This window comes from Rhododendron vialii, chromosome 2a (genome assembly GCF_030253575.1).
Source record: "Rhododendron vialii isolate Sample 1 chromosome 2a, ASM3025357v1".
Classification (NCBI taxonomy): Eukaryota; Viridiplantae; Streptophyta; class Magnoliopsida; order Ericales; family Ericaceae; genus Rhododendron; species Rhododendron vialii.
Genome location: NC_080558.1, coordinates 13725208 through 13741229, shown reverse-complemented (window position 1 = coordinate 13741229; position 16022 = coordinate 13725208). Strand labels below are relative to the sequence as shown.

The 16022-nt window shown below is 37.6% G+C and overlaps 1 protein-coding gene and 1 non-coding gene across 2 annotated transcripts; one reads left to right on the top strand and one right to left on the bottom strand.

Annotated features, from left to right (window-relative positions):
* Positions 1-9100: 9100 nt before the first annotated feature.
* On the bottom strand, positions 9101-15739 carry LOC131316919 (ATP-dependent 6-phosphofructokinase 2). Its single transcript, XM_058346444.1, has 2 exons — positions 15115-15739; positions 9101-10063 (listed from the first exon to the last, which is right to left on the bottom strand). Exons 1-2 carry the CDS (start codon positions 15649-15651, stop codon positions 9242-9244), a joined length of 1359 nt encoding a protein of 452 aa, XP_058202427.1. The 5' UTR covers positions 15652-15739; the 3' UTR covers positions 9101-9241.
* LOC131318236 (small nucleolar RNA snoR100) lies at positions 10620-10727 on the top strand. The gene has a single exon (XR_009197569.1). It is a non-coding gene; the product is annotated as a small nucleolar RNA snoR100 (small nucleolar RNA).
* Positions 15740-16022: the final 283 nt, after the last annotated feature.

Sequence of the window (16022 nt, the reverse complement as noted above, 5' to 3'; positions counted from 1 at the left end):
TGTCTAATAAAAAAAGTTGTTCCACAAAAGGGTGAACAATTTCTTATTTTTTAAGAAGATAATTTCAAGTTCAAAAATTATGTGCTTACGCAAATAATTTTCCTATCAATATGGATCTTATTTGATAGACCTCATTGAGATCTTTAATACAGTGCAAAAAAATTGAAAAATTATTTTTCATTTTCGTTATTTTTGGATTTGAAAATGTGAAATAAACTGCTTATTTAGGTTTTGTGGAACAATCCTTCTTATTTTTCTTTGAAAAGTTTCAAAATAAGTACTTATTTTATAAGAAGGTTTCTGGAACGGAGCCTTAGTCAGTAAGCTAATTATAAAATTAAATTATTTGCCACGAATACATAACACGATATTAACTTGTTCTTGTTTACTTCTTTATTTATATAGTATTTAAATGAAGGCATAACTCAGATAAAAAAATTAAAATAAAATAAACAAGTATGTAAAGTAAGTTAATAAACAAAGATTACAAAACGAGTGATTCCAAATGCTTGTAAGAAAGTCGAAGGACTTCCTATCCCTCGGTATATTAGGAAAGCATCTCTCTGGAGATTGATAAAGTAGAAATATTCTCATAATTGATAATAATAATAATAATAATAATAATAAAAAGCCCCGGTTGCCCTCGAGAAAGTTCGCGATAGTTAAATTAAAATTTAAAAACTCAATTGACATATAAAACAACCTTGGTTTTACTTGACAAGGTTGCAAAAATTGAATCAAATTCAATGGACAACAAATCAACAACTAGTCTCATATATTGTTGAAGGTATAAGTAATAAAGTTGTTCCCATCTCTGACGTCTTAAGCTTTTAAATGAGTTAGTGGTTAACAATTTAATATGAAGAAGACAATAGAACATGTGTTTGAACCTCACCCCCCACCTAATCGTAAAATATTTACACGTGTTTAGCCTACTTATGGAAGAGAGTCTGGTTACACATAAGAGACTCGTGTTGAAGGTATAAATAATAAGGTTCTGCCCCATCTCTCTAACAGCTTAAACTTTGAGATGTGTTGGTGGTTAACGATCTGCTACATACTCCTATACATATAATATTAAAAGATAATAAATGGCTCTTTGAAAAGATCTTTTGTTTAGGCACTGGATAGTTTATTTTTTACTGTTTTTGAGCAGCCGCTGGAAAAGATCTTTGAATACGGAAAACGGAAGATTAGTATGGATCTTTGGTGGTGGGTCACACCAAAATACCATTTTTGTTTCTCCAAAATCTTCTTCGAAAATCTCAAGGAATTTGCCTTTTTGAAGAGATAACAAACAGGTTGGTTGGCAGAGAGATGTGAGGAATCTGACAGTCGGTTAATATTTCAAATGCTAGGTACAAAAAAAATTTATTTCAAAAGTATTTTAAAAAAAATAATTATTAATAGTTGAGAATCACTTTTGATGATTGGGTTACTCATATCAATGTGAATCTCAACTACTAATTGCTCTTTCGGGATTTTTTTGTCCCAAGCATTTTCTTTTTTTGTGAGATAGAGAGACCTGGGAGAACTCGGGGCTCTACTGCCCACCTGGGACAACAGCCCCTGCCCTGCCCATACCTCAAAACTACGCAATTTTGAGGCAATTGTTGTTGTTGTTGTTGTTGTTCTTCTTCTTTTTTTTAATTTGATTTGATAAAAGCTCTATTTGTGAAGATCATTTTATTCTAAAGAGTCATAATTATTTTTTATCTCTAAGACTGTTAATTAAGAATCTGCTCTTTATTTGGGACCCTGTACAGCAAAAACTTAATCATGAGAGTCATAAAGAGAACAATTAATTATGATCCTTTAGAATAAAATGACCAAACAAATAAGATCTTTACACCTATTTAAATAGATTGAAAATTGAACCACTTAATTTTTTTTAAGACTGTTTATATATTTAAAAATGTGGTTAAAATATTAAGTGGTCCAATTTTCAACCCGATTGAACAAGTGCGGAGATCTTATTTTTTTATCATTTTATTCTAAATGGTTGTAATTAATTTTTATCTCTAAGCTTGTCATAATTAAGTATCTGCTATTTATTTGGAACTCTGTAAAGCAAAAACTTAATTATGAGAGTTTTAGAGACAAAAACTAATTATGGTTCTTTAGAATAAAATGATCAGACAAATAAGATCTTCGCACCGGTTCAAATATATTGAAAATTGAACCACTTAAATTTTTAACCATATTTTTCTTTTATAAACAGTCTAAAAAATTATTATATTAACATTTTGAAGAAAAGGAAAAACATTTGGCTTTACCGATCCAAGCTACGTTGTTTCGGTTTTATTCATTAAGTACTTAGGAAAGGGAAAAACATTTTCCAAATAGGTCTTTTATCAGATTTTTTTTTTTAAAAAAAAAAAAAGAGGAACAAGAAGAACATCAGTTGCCTCAAAACTGCGTAGTTTTGAGGTGCGAATAGGGGCTCCTGTCCCTAGTGGGCAGCAGAGCTCTCCCGAGTCCGACTTGGGAGGGGCATAGGAACAAAAAAAAATTAGTATCTTGTGTATTGAATGAGCATAACACTAATAGAAATATGGAAAATGCTACGGGCAAATAAAACTTACTAAAGAGAGAACAAAAATCTGGGAATTTAAGGATGAGAGTTTGGAGGCTTTTTTGAAGGAAAAATACATTTGTATAGAATATTTATTGATTGATAATAGTAATATCGTTCAATTAATGCAATTCATGAATTTCATTAACAGGCCCTTTGGATGATGAGAAAGGGTGAGATAGGGTGAGATAAGAAAGGGGAGTCATTTCTCACAAAATCTCACCATTTTTTGTGAGATTGGATGAGAAAGGGGAGAAGTCAGTCAAAATATTTCATTTATGTACTTTTCTCTCCATTTCTCACCAAAATAATCAATCCAAATGAGTGATTTGGATAGAAACCAAAACCCTTTCTTTTCTTTTCTCCTGAAGTCACTCCATCCAAAGGGGCTGTAAATACGATACGATAGTACTCTCAACTCTGCTTTATTTACCTTTGTTTTTTATATTCGTCTTTAAATTGAAGAAACTTTTTAGGGGCGTTTGTGAGCTAATTTGTTATTCATATTCTAGAGGAATTTATTTTCACACTCTCCTTTTTTATATTCACACTCCATTTTTTTTTTGTTTTTTAGATGAAAAATACATACTATTTCAACATTAAAAACAAAAAAAAGGAGTGTGGATATAAAAAAAAGGGAGTGTGAAAATCAATTTTCATTCAAGATTGTGGATTGTAAATTATAGTTTGTTGGATTGTAATCAGAATAGTTTCTCCTTATCTTATCTCTTACTCAACTCTTTTAATCGTGATTTAAGATTTCCTTCATTACAATAGTGGGTAAAGAAAAATCCCAAGTGGCCTAGTAGTCAAGATTTGAGACTTAATTAGGGGTTTGCTCCTTCCTAAAGTCTCATGTTCAAACCTCAGTCCATACACTGGCTTCAACCGAGACCCCGCAAGCGAGCGGTAAGATTGGTCATTTAGGATTAGTTAAGGCGCGCGAAACTTGGCCCGTGCACCTAAGTTATAAAAAAAAAAAATTACGTCGGTAAAGAAAACTGAACTTTTAGATAGTAAAAAGAATCCATTGTCCTTATTGGTACTCACTCACTACGTTCTACAATAGTCAACAGACGTAGTAAGATTTTTGGTCATCCAGTACCTATTAGGTTGGTGAAGGTGTAAGATATTTTTGATAGACAGGCAAATGATGGGATTAGGAATGGAGTGAGTTTTTCTTTCTTTATAGGCTAATAAGAATGCTTTGTCTGAAAGATAAGCTTACCTTTCATCAAAATTGTCTTTATCTAATATAATTTCTAAGAAGAATATAATGTCCAACGGGATCATAAAAGAAGTAGATCGTACGAACGATAACGGAATAATTTGGAGAGAGTTCCTCGGAGAATGAACCCAGGGAAGCTTACTAACTTTGTTTCCATCACAACAATCGAAAGTGTGAGTATTTTGTCATTGAGAAGAATTTCCATCGGCATTCGTTGCTATCTTTGATTAGGGTTTTGCGCCATCCTAAGGCGTCTTAATCTCTAACAACCACTTATGCCGAAGGTTATTGTCGGTGTGGATAGAGCTTGAGGCGCGAGTTTAAGATTTTGATAAAAGATCGTCTCTTTGTGTCTATTGATAATCACCATCACGTTGAGGATGAAGATCGCACCGTCACATTGAGGATTTTCTCGTCTTTTTTCGGGCCTACAAAGATGATCAGAATCATTTACTTTTAAAATCTTATGGACAACATCAGCTATGTCAGAAAGTATACCGGTCGGATATCAATATATAATTCCGATACCGATTTTTGTTAGGGAAAAGATGTTTTGACACATTTAGTGCCTGTTTGGCCGCCCAATTTTCCACTTCTCATTTTTCCATTTTTAGCTTTTGCATGTTTGGCTGGCTGTCGGGAGAATGCATTTTCAGAAAATGAGTTTTCGGTTTTTTGGTTTAGAGAAGAGAAGTAAAAAGTAGGAGGAGAGGAGCTTTTCCACTTCTCATTTTCTACTTTTTTTCATTTTGGTTAACAAAAAGACCTACAGAATACATTTTGCACGTATCTCCCAAACAGTAATCATGTTTCAAAATATATTATGCACTTATCATCCAAACACTCTATTAGATTCAAAAATACATTCTGATCATAACCTAAAAAGCCAAAAAACTAAAAAGTAAAAAATGAAAAGCCAAAAAGTAAGCTCCCAAACACCCCTAATTTATCACATGACAAAATGAGTTCCAAAATCATACTATCAATCAATCCACATGATGATTTCCACCATTATTGATGATTTTGACAAAATTTAAAAAGAAAAATGCTATAAATAACTCAATGGGCTATCTTTAAGATTCAAAAAGTGTGAAAAGTACGTAAAATATTGTGAAAGTGAATCAAAATGTGAGAATGAAAAAAATAAAACGCATTAGAGACTTGGAGTATACGTTTTTCCATCTTTTTCTTAACTTATCGACAGCCCAATAAACAATGAATGGAAAGATCCATTTAAAAAGAATAAACGTCAACCATCTTTCGGCCATAGTTTCATACTTTCATTGATGTAGAAATAGAATATGAGTTATGTCGGTATGGAAATTAACAGATGCAACTTTTATATATGCTTTTGAAAAATATAGTGATTTTGGCACTCCAAAAATTGATGGAGGGGCTCCAAAACTGAACTATGTTGATACACAAAACGACATCGTTTTGGAGTCTCTCCATTAATTTTTGGAGTGCTAAAATCAATTTTCTTTTGGAAATTAAAGTTGTAAAAGCAGCTGATAGATGCCCAAGGCCTCGAACAATCTCAATATGAATCGAACCATTTTCCAAAGAAAGCATTTCCACTCCTACTTTAAAAAAGAAGGCAAAAAACAAGAGGCCATAGCCATTTTCCAAATCACTTTTTCTAATAATGCCTATCTTCCCCATTTATATGGAGATATTAAATTGTACTTTCATTCCTTCAATTCTTTTTTTTCTCCAATATTGTATACATCAGCAGGGGTTAGCGGGGTGTTGGTAGATTAGTCCACAAAGAGTTTCATGGACTATCCATAGCTCTGAATCCCAAACGCCCATAACGAGGCTCGAACCTTGGCCTCCCACATAGGAAGGACCAGGAGATGCCAACTAAGCTAGAGCCAAATCCAATGGAGCAAGTCGGTGTCTATAGATGTATCAGCACAAATTTGGGTACAGATGTATGTGTCTTGAAACCATCAATACACTTGAACTCGATTTGTGGAGTCCAACTGTTTCGGACACTTCCGAATCCGAATACATTTGCGTCCGAATCTGGACACAATACACATGTATGTGTAACATTGTTCAACCCAATATTCAGCAAGCACATGCCCATCACTTAAAACTTCCTACTTTTGCCATGTTACAACTATTCATGAAAAAGCAATCGACATGTGTGACCCAACAATCAACACTAATATTGACTTTAATCATCTACTTTATTACCCAGAAACTGAGAAAAAATTTGATGCATCATTGCTGATAGTAATTATTAGTGCTAATTTACACGTAACTCCACTTTGTTGGATTCCAGAATCCTGCAGTGCAGCTGCACTACAGGAATTATTTGATGCCCTATAATTCCTGTAGTGCAGCTGAGCTCCAGGATTCCGAAGTCCGTGTTCATCCTCCATTCAGTCAAGTTCATAGAACAATCCTTTAAAATGAGAACCACCCCTTTTTGGGAAATAAAAACAGGAAAGGAGGTTAAGGCTAACATGAAGCAACTCCTGCCTAAATCGGCAGAACATGGGATCAGCCGATCAAACAAGTCATCATATTCATATCACACAATCCACCAACCCTGGAAAAGCTAGTTTAGGCAGGGACGGAATCAAGACTTTTCATTCGAAAGGGAACCATCTGTGAGAGTGGAAAAAAGAGAGAGCATATGCTCAAAATACACTCATCGGTTATGTAAATTTTTCCTTGGCGTTAGATGCAATTGTTCTCTTATTTTGGTAACTAGAGCAACCATATATTCATATCTGATTATGTGTCAATGGTCCTGACTAAAATTTTTATGCCACTATTCGAATGGAAGACCAAAATAAATTTGTTCATTCATAAAGATGAGTTTACTACATACAGTACATCTTACACAATTAAATATGTACAACGCATAACAAAAGTTATATAAAATCACCCGTATCTTTTTTTGTATAGAAATTCTACAATACTATGGCGTATCCTACGATATACTCCTCCGTCCCAATTTGCTTGCCCCTTTCGGAAGCAAGTTTCTATGGGTAGAATGATGAGAAACATAATTGGTTTTAAGGCTCTGTTCCGGAAACCTTCTTAAAAAATAAGTACTTATTTTGTCATTTCTCATTTAAAAATAAGAAGGGTCATTCCACAAAACCCAAATAAAAAGTTTCTTTCACATTTTCAAACTCAAAAATAATGTAAATGAAAAAAAAAAGTTAATTTTTTTTTGCATCGTATTAAAGATATTAATGAGATCTATCAAACAAGATCCATAGTGGTAGGAAAATTATTTGCGTAAACACATGATTTTTGAGCTTGAAGTTGTCTTATACAAAAAATAAGACTGTTGCTATGATAATGGGCGCCGGCGGAGGGAAATCGTACCGGCGGCCACGCCGGGCCGTCTCCGGCCACCGGACGATCGATCCCAGCCGTCCAAAAATTCTATAAAAAAAAACCGAGGGGGCCAAGTGGGAATCAATGGCATCCGAGGTGTGTAGGGTGCTTGATCCGAACACCCCTTTTCCGTGTATATATGATCAAGCACCCTACACGGAAAATGGGTGCTCGGATCAAGCACCCTACACACCTCGGATGCTGTCGATTCTCGCATTGACCCCATCGATTTTTTTTTTTAGAATTTTTGGACGGCTTGGATCATTCGTCTAGTGACCGGAGACAGCCCGGCGCGGCTGCCGGTACGATTTCCCTCCCCGGCGCCCATTGGTATCTATGTAAATTCTGAAAAAATAAATACCACCTTCTTATTTTTTTTGGAACAACCCTTATTATTGGACAAAAAATAACTTCTTATTTGTTTTCTGGAACAGGCTCTAACTTTCTCAATTTGCCCATACTTTATGCTTTGACATGACATATTTAATGTAGAAAAGAAATGGTGAAAGAATAATGTTACACATTTTTTTATGTTTACTCTTCAAAATGGACATTCATTTTGGAACATTCATAAAAGGAAAGAAGGACTAGTAATTTGGGACGGATGGAGTAATTACAAATCCCAATGTCCGTATCCTACAATTACTATTCGCTAAAAATCAAGCAGAACCCCAAGCATGTTCTAAATTGTTTCATCTAATTATGGCCATGCTCATACCATTTGAAGAAAACCCAACCTCAATCCATTAGGGCTCAAATAGAAGAAAGAAAATATTCCCTCCGACCATTTTTTAAAGTCCAGTATTTCATTTTAAGTTGTCCCTTAATAAGTGTTCATTTTGTAAAGTTAGTGGAAAAAAGTTGGTACACTTTCCATTTTGTCATTGAAGTAAATTCCATTTTGAAAAGTTAATGAGTAAAAGTGTAATGATGATGTCTCCATAGAGGATAAATAGGAAAAGTGGAGGTAAAAATTGATGTAAAATGAGTAATGATGATATTTTCTTAATAAGTTGAAATTACGAAACGGAACATTTAAAAGGGGAGTGTGTCGATAATGTTTTGCATCAATCAAATTAGATAAGGACTCCTCTTCTCTTCCCTTGGCCAAGACACTAGCACGCCTCAATGCGGTCTACCCCACTTGAGAAACTTAGAGATTTTCATCCTAAAAACTTCATGTTTCATATATGCAATAGATTTTTAAAGTGTGATTTGGTATAACTAGTTTTTATTGTACATTAATTTTTGTAACATATCGTAAATATACAAAAACGGTTCATAAAATGAGAAAAAATGATACACAATACGTATCCCGATTTGAAAACATCTTAATGACACTACCGTACTCCGCATGATTCTTAATGAGGGAGCCGTATTCATAAATTAACCACAAATATATTATCCTTGTATAATATATTTGCAAACAAAACCTAAAATATACTCCCTCCGTCCATTTTTAAGTGTCCTGCTTCGTAACTCCAACTTATTAAAAAGACATCATCATTACACTTTTCACATCAACTTTTTCCTCCACTTTCCTTACTTACCCATCATCATTACACTTTTACTCACTAACTTTTCAAAATAAAATCTACTTTTAGGGACAAAATAGACAATACACCAACTTTTACCCCCTAACTTTACAAAATGGACACTTATTAAGGGACAGCCCAAAATGGAATACTGGACACAAAAAAAGGGACGGAGGGAGTAGTAGAAACAATGAGATAATTGTTTGGTGTGCCCCGCCCCCTCCGCTTGCACCCCTAGGTCCGACCCTGCAGCCATTGGCCCCAACCATATCCACCCGACTTAAGTCTCCCGAAGAAAAGCGACATGAATTTTTTTACTTATGAGAGACGAGATCTCCTTAACTGACAGTATGTTGAACAAAAAAGAGAAGGGGAAAAAACCTTCTCTGCTGAAAACTGATGCCTGATGAGAGATCTGATTCAGGAGTTGCTTCACCCAACAAAATTTAACTGTAGCATGGCTATGTGGTACATCATACAAAGTACGTTTAACACTATCATGATTCCATTAAGTAGCCTCATATCATGAAGTCCAAAGACTTAGCTCCTCAGAAAATCAGGCTGATTGGTAACAGATCTGACCCATGCCCACTTGTGGTCCGCCGTGTTAACAGGATTTTTAGCCACAGCCACCTCTTCCAGGGGAATATACGCATAGTTACCGTTAATAGGACCCGCAACAAACCCGGTGTACCCTGCCATTACCCCATGAATTGCCGAATGCGCCAGCAGAGTACAGTATAAATTGTCAGTGGCATTTGCAGGGACTGCACGAATCATATATGTTGGATCTATGTATTTGACCGTAAATAATTCGTCTGGGTGATCCCGGTCCCACCACTTCTTGAGCGCGGACTTCAACCACACACCAACATCTAAGAATACGGGGTTCCCAGATTCATCCCTCTCTTCTTTCTGGGCGTCAGTTCTTGGTATTATATCTTGTCCAGCCCCCTCAGCAACAACCAGCACTGCATGGCCGTTCTTCTTTAGTCGATGCTCCAGGAAATCAAAGAGCCCCCCCTTTCCTTCCAAGTAAAATTCGTTTTCAGGAATCAAACAGCAATCCACGTCTCGGCTGCTCAAGGTTGCGTTCAAGGCAATGTGGCCCGTGCTACGACCCATTAACTTCACAAGACCAATGCCATTGACAGCACTCTCAGCCTCCACATGACCGGCACTGATCGCCTGCTGGGCCATTTCCACTGCAGTCTGAAAACCAAAGGATCTGTCAATGATGCCAACATCATTATCGACAGTTTTGGGAATTCCAACAATTCCAACATTCAGTTTCTTGCGGCGTATCTCATCAAATAACTTCACAGCTCCACGCATTGTGCCATCTCCACCAATGATGTAGACCTATACATATCCCAAGGATTAACAGATTCAGAAACCAAAAAAAAAAAAAACACATCCATCAGGGCACAACAATTCTTTTTGACCTTAAATATATAAATATTAATCCTCAAACTCATATGATGTGCACAGTGCACAGACAATAAGCTCAAGAAACAAAATCCTATATATGACAATGGGTCCTATTATATGGTATTTTAGTATTTACCCTACCTATCGATCAGCACTTCATAGCATGCACCTGCAGCAGGTCAAACTAACTCGGGCAAAAACCATCACAGCATTGTGGCGCAATATATGCTTGGCTTTGGGTCTAGATGTTGTTCCTACTAGAGACCGGGGTACATGCGATGCCAAGTCGAATTTGGACAAAATGTGCACAAATGCTTCCCAAATATTGTTTGATCGAATTTTCACAAATTTTGTCAAATTTTGACTTGCACACGCATCACCCCGGCCTCTAGTTATTCAATTAAGACAGAATAGGCGAATGCAATAACAACAATATTCTGAAGCACCAAAAAAAAAATGCAATAACCATATCGATGCTTTGGACTATCAATGAAGAAAGCATGGTAATGTGCACATAAATTGAATTGGGTCTCTAGGCCTACCCTCTCTGATGTCATTTGGATTTGATTTGGGGGCATAGTTTCGCAGCAAAAAAGGTCTAGGGGACCACTATTTCAGTGGTATTCTGAGATCAGCCACTTTGTGCATATTGCCGAAGGTTAGGTCTGTCACCAATCCTTCTCCGTCCATTCCCCTAATGATTGGGGACTACATGGGTTCTGTTATTGTTATTGTATTAATATAAGAAATAAAAAACAGGGCAGGAAATCAAAATTTGTAAATACACCAAACTAAGTCTCTCATCTTGGATTTGTGAGAGAGAGATATCTATAAAGGAAAGAAAAGAACATATAGGAGAAAAGATCAACCTGTTTAAAATATAAGAGATTTACAAAGGCATTTTCCTTCCATGACTGTTAACAATTTAGAAGAGACTGCATAGTCCTTTTGGAAGTGGAAAACTGAATTTGTTTGAAAACTCATACAAAATGACATCGCTGGGATTTGTGCCAGTTGATCATCAGAGGAGGAAAATGGAATTTTTAATGGAGTTATTGTTATGTGAAGACAAACTGGAAGCAGTTTAGGATCAAGCATATGGAGAGAGAGCGGGGGGGGGGGGGGGGGGGGGTGGGGGGAGGTGGTGGCGAAGGGAGTGGGCAAGAAACTGAATTAGGATGTGGCATACAATGTGGTGAGGGTTCTTTTAGGTTTTTGCCCCAACGGTTAATTTATGTCATACTAAAATAACTGTAAAAAATTGTTTCTTCTTGGTGTGGAAAACACTTTTGTGACACAGCTTCACAAAAGGGGTCACACCAAAAGGGGTTCTCCCTTTATTGCAGGGGGAAAGTCCATCATTTTCATATAATGATCATACTAGGTATGGCTTATCTGGTAGAGGAAGACCATGATATGAGTCAAATTTATTTAGCCTGGTAAGTCAATTGAAGATGTTAAACATAAATAGACCTTACGGTAACACATTTGAAATTTATACCCTAACCTTAATAACTTGGAGAAAATTTCCTGCTGTTTCCTATTCTTAACACTTGGAGTATCATACGCCTATCAAAAAAAAAAAAAAAGCACTCGGAGTATTATATTCATTTACTTTAATTGTTTAGGGAACAAGGGTATCAGGCACTACTACAACTTTATGAAAGCACTAAGACATGTTATTGAAGCCCTAATTTTAGATTTTCATGAATGATTCAGAATTAGAACTGAATAAAGGCCTAATGATCACAAAGCATCTTACCTGGCAAGTTACAGCCAGCAAGAAATACAAACTTGTTGTCAGCTAGATTCAATTGAGTTGAGTTCACATGAAAACTAAAGCTGTCAAAAGTCGAAACTAATGGCTTTGAGTGACTGAGATGATTCTACACGTCCTAACGGGAATCAGATTACCTTTCGTAAATGAGTTAGAACTGAATAAAGGGCTAATGAGCACGAAGCATCTTACCTGGCAAGTTCAAGACAGCAAGAAATACAAACTTATTGTCAGCTAGATTCAACTGAGTTGAGTTCACATGCAGGGGCGGAGCTACCTGGTGGGGGGGAGTGGCACGTGCCACCCCTGTTTCAAAAATATAAACCAAATATAATATATACACACACACACACACACACACAAAATCCGGATCCAATCAGGACCACTTAAGGTCAGGACCTCCCCTTTCCCAATCAAATATACAATTCGGTTTATCAAGGCGCCCTGACCGGAGCTTAGGTCCAGACCACCACTCAGCCGTTGGATCGTGTTTTCAATGGTCCAGATTTTAATGAAACTTTTCTGGAAAAAGTTAATTGTGACCGGTCATAAACCTTCTGAAGTTCCGGACCATTGGAAACACAATCCAACGGCTGAGATCAAAAGTCCGGACCTAACACTAAATCAGGACATCCTGATCCTCGGTAGGTATATATATATGCAGAGAAACATGTTAAATACAAAAATATGAGGAGTTTGCTCAAAGAGAACTTTGGCAGAGTTCGTTAATGCGCGTGCCATGTCTTGGACCCCAATCGCGGGAGTTCGATTCCCCTAAGTGGCTATTCTCTTTTACTCTTTGGGATATCAGCGCTCTCTAGTCTCTCCCTCTCTCACTATAATTTTTTTTTGTTATATAAGAAGTGGGGGTTGCACTCCAGATTCTTTGCATAAAACTCCCATAAGGTATTTTTCACTAATTGAAGAGGCACGTGATCCATTTGGACTTTTTTTTTCCAAGTTTAGTACGATTTTTATTGCATGTTTCTTTATGAATATTAGTGTGTGTAAATGGACATATAAAATGAATTCATGAATATGTTAATTTTCATATTTGTATGAATATAAGTTAGGTATTACATCTTTTTTAACACTTAGAGTGAAAGAGGGATTCCTCATTGCCTCCGGCACTCCTAAAACTTTTCAATTTAGCCGTTCGAAACATGTCAATTTCGAACACATAATTTTTTTCTTTCGACTAATGTGGTTCGACTAGATATTTACAAGTATGGAAAAAACTTAAAATTGCGATTTAGAGAATGGTCGGTTCGGATTGAGAACAATTAGGATCGTAATATTTCACAAAAAAAAATCCACGACAAAACCTAATATTATGACTTTCTACAACTAATTTTCTTCCTCATATTTTTTCACACAATATGTAACTAGATTTCCATTGAAAGGTACCACCCCCGTGGTGGAATCCTGGCTCCGCCACTGTTCACATGGAAACTAAAGCCGTCATGGAGTGACTGAGATGATTCTACATATCCTAATGGGAATCAGAATACCTTTCGTAAAGGAAACAAGATTGCAAAAACTATTGGCTTCTACAAGATTGAACTTGTCAATATCCCTATAGTTAAGGGATCTAGTCCAAACGGGACTCTACCCTCCAGTGCTATATGAAAAAAAGAGGTGATCTATCACCCTCAAAGGTATGATACACTTAAGTCTCAAGGTCCAAACTATTCTACCTTCTTCTACTTAGAATTTCAACTGAGTAAAACATCGGATGGGTGTTGGCCGATGGCGCGACACCACACTGGTGTCACTGTGTCAGTTTCCTAACAGGTCAGGCGATCCGAGGAGCCCAATACCGCTCCATCAACACATATACCACAATCTAATTATCAGCCTTCATAAGTATAATGTCAGTCAATTGGTAAATTCCAAATGCAACATAGTAGTGCGTAAGAACAAGTGCACTCATTGCTGTCAAAATGGCTTTTACCAAAACTATTTTATGCTACAATGTCATTAGTACAAAAATTAACAATGTCATCATTAACCGGCTTGGTATCATTTCGACACAATCCTCAAATCCAAACAATCATATTAAACTCATCTCATTTTTCGATACCGATATATTGGCTTGAATGACATGGCACAATTGGCAAAATAAAAGCTGGTCCGAGGAAAGATGATTTATTCGTTTTTTGAGAGCAACTTGGCATACGTGTGGAACACCATTTGCCATATATTTTGTCATGTCAGGCTAAATGGTTCACAAGTGTACTTGCTCTAACAAGCAAAGGCACTTCCCCTCTGGATTGTGATAAAATGATGAAATAAGGAAGGGGAGGAATGATAAGATTTGGTTTATTTTGGTACTTCTCTTTCTATTTCTCACCAAATTATTCAATCCAAAAGACTTGATTTGGAAAGAAACTCTAATTTTTTCTTTCTTTTCTCAGCATCTCATTCAGGGGTTAACTGGACACATAATTCATAAAACACACAAACTAAACTGAGCCTTATGTCCCAATCAATTGGGGTTGGCTATATGAATCCTTTTTCTTGGATTCATGTCATAAAGATCTAATGGGTTTTTTTACGTGCTGGCTATTAGCTACCTAACGTACAACCCTGCTCCTTTATCCGGGCTTGGGACCGGCTGGGAAAGAAAGATAACGCTCTAAGCACTTCCCCTATGTATAAATGGTGCTTAGCGGCGACTGTTTATCATCTATGGCGAGAGAGATATAGCCGTATCTTTCGGAATCATGGGGTGGATTCTACTAGCGTGGTAAATAGGATTGTGGGTGACGTCTCGGCCCGCCTCTGTTCTTGGAGAAGGATACCTGCTTCGGCGGAAAATCATGAATTGGGCCTTACCTGGGATATTCCCCGCTGGATGTTCCAGCAATGATAGTTTTGTATAGGTTTTGGTAGATTGATTTTGTGTAGGTCTTGGAGTTTTATATCTTGTTTCCTCCTGTTTAGATTGGAATTGTTTCCTCCTGTTTAGTTTGGAAGGAGGTGGTTTTGTTTCCAGGGGTCTCCCCCCCTTTTCTTTGGCTTGTTAATAAAATATCTTGTTCCAAAAAAAAAAAAGCACCAACCAGGCAGAGTTATAATTGATAAACACACACAAAGATAAAATCTGGGGACAGAAGGTTCAGAAAGTTGTGCAACCTACGAACAGCAACGAATCGATCAATATGATCAAACGCCAAAACAGCGAAGAAGAAGAAGGGGCAACCTGATTATAGCCGCGATCTTGAATGGCATTAACGATCCGATCAAGGTCAAAGCCACCCCTAGAGGTCTGAAGCTCTGTCCCACCCTTCTTATGCCAATCATGCACCATCTCCGGACCCATCAGAACCGGATCACCCGTATAAAACCCGCGGAACCCGGCCCTGACACCGTAAATCTCCCTCACCCCGTACAGCTCCCACAGCCCCACCACGAGCTCCCTGATCACCGTGTTCATCCCGGGGCACAGGCCCCCGCACGTGACCACGGCGGCCCGCACGCGGGGCGGGTCGAAGAAGATCCGCTCACGCGGGCCGGCGCGGTGGTAGGTGAGGAGGTTGTCGTTGTTGAGGACGAGGTCGGAGGAGGGGTGGATGTAGAAGAGGGGGGAGGGGTGGAAGAAGGGGTTTTGGTTGAGGGGGTTGGGGTGGGTTTGGAGGTCGGGGAGGTATTGGGTTAGGTGGGGGAGGGGTTGGAGGTTGATTGGGATGGTGGTGGTGGAGCTGTCTGAGGCGGTGGTGGTGGGGTGTGGGAGGGACATGGGTGGACCGTGGTTGGGCTTGCAGCTTGGGGATTTGGAGGAGAGAGAGGAGCGAAGTGAACCAGTGGGGAAAGTGGAAAGGGAGGAAGAAGAGGCTATGTACGTGGCTCTTGAGGTTATAGTGCCATATCGTGCACCGTTGCCAAGCCCGGTGCTATCGTTCATTTTAATACGGACGGTTCAGATTGAATGCAAACGAATATAGATTTAAATCGTTTATCACTCGATCAAGATTTAAACTGTTGATTTCCGAAAACAAAAGGGGAAATTATAGTTACCTCCCTCTAACTATGCCTCGCATACACTTACCCTCCTCTAATTTTGTTTTTTGGCACTTAACCCCCTCAAACTAACGGAAATTCAAACGGTCA

Excerpts from the sequence above, each read along its gene's own strand:
- LOC131316919 (XM_058346444.1), bottom strand. The coding sequence starts at position 15,651 with ATGTCCCTCCCACACCCCACCACCACCGCCTCAGACAGCTCCACCACC. Across the intron at positions 10,064-15,114 it reads AAGATCGCGGCTATAATCAG|GTCTACATCATTGGTGGAGA; the intron begins GTTGCCCCTTCT and ends GGATATGTATAG.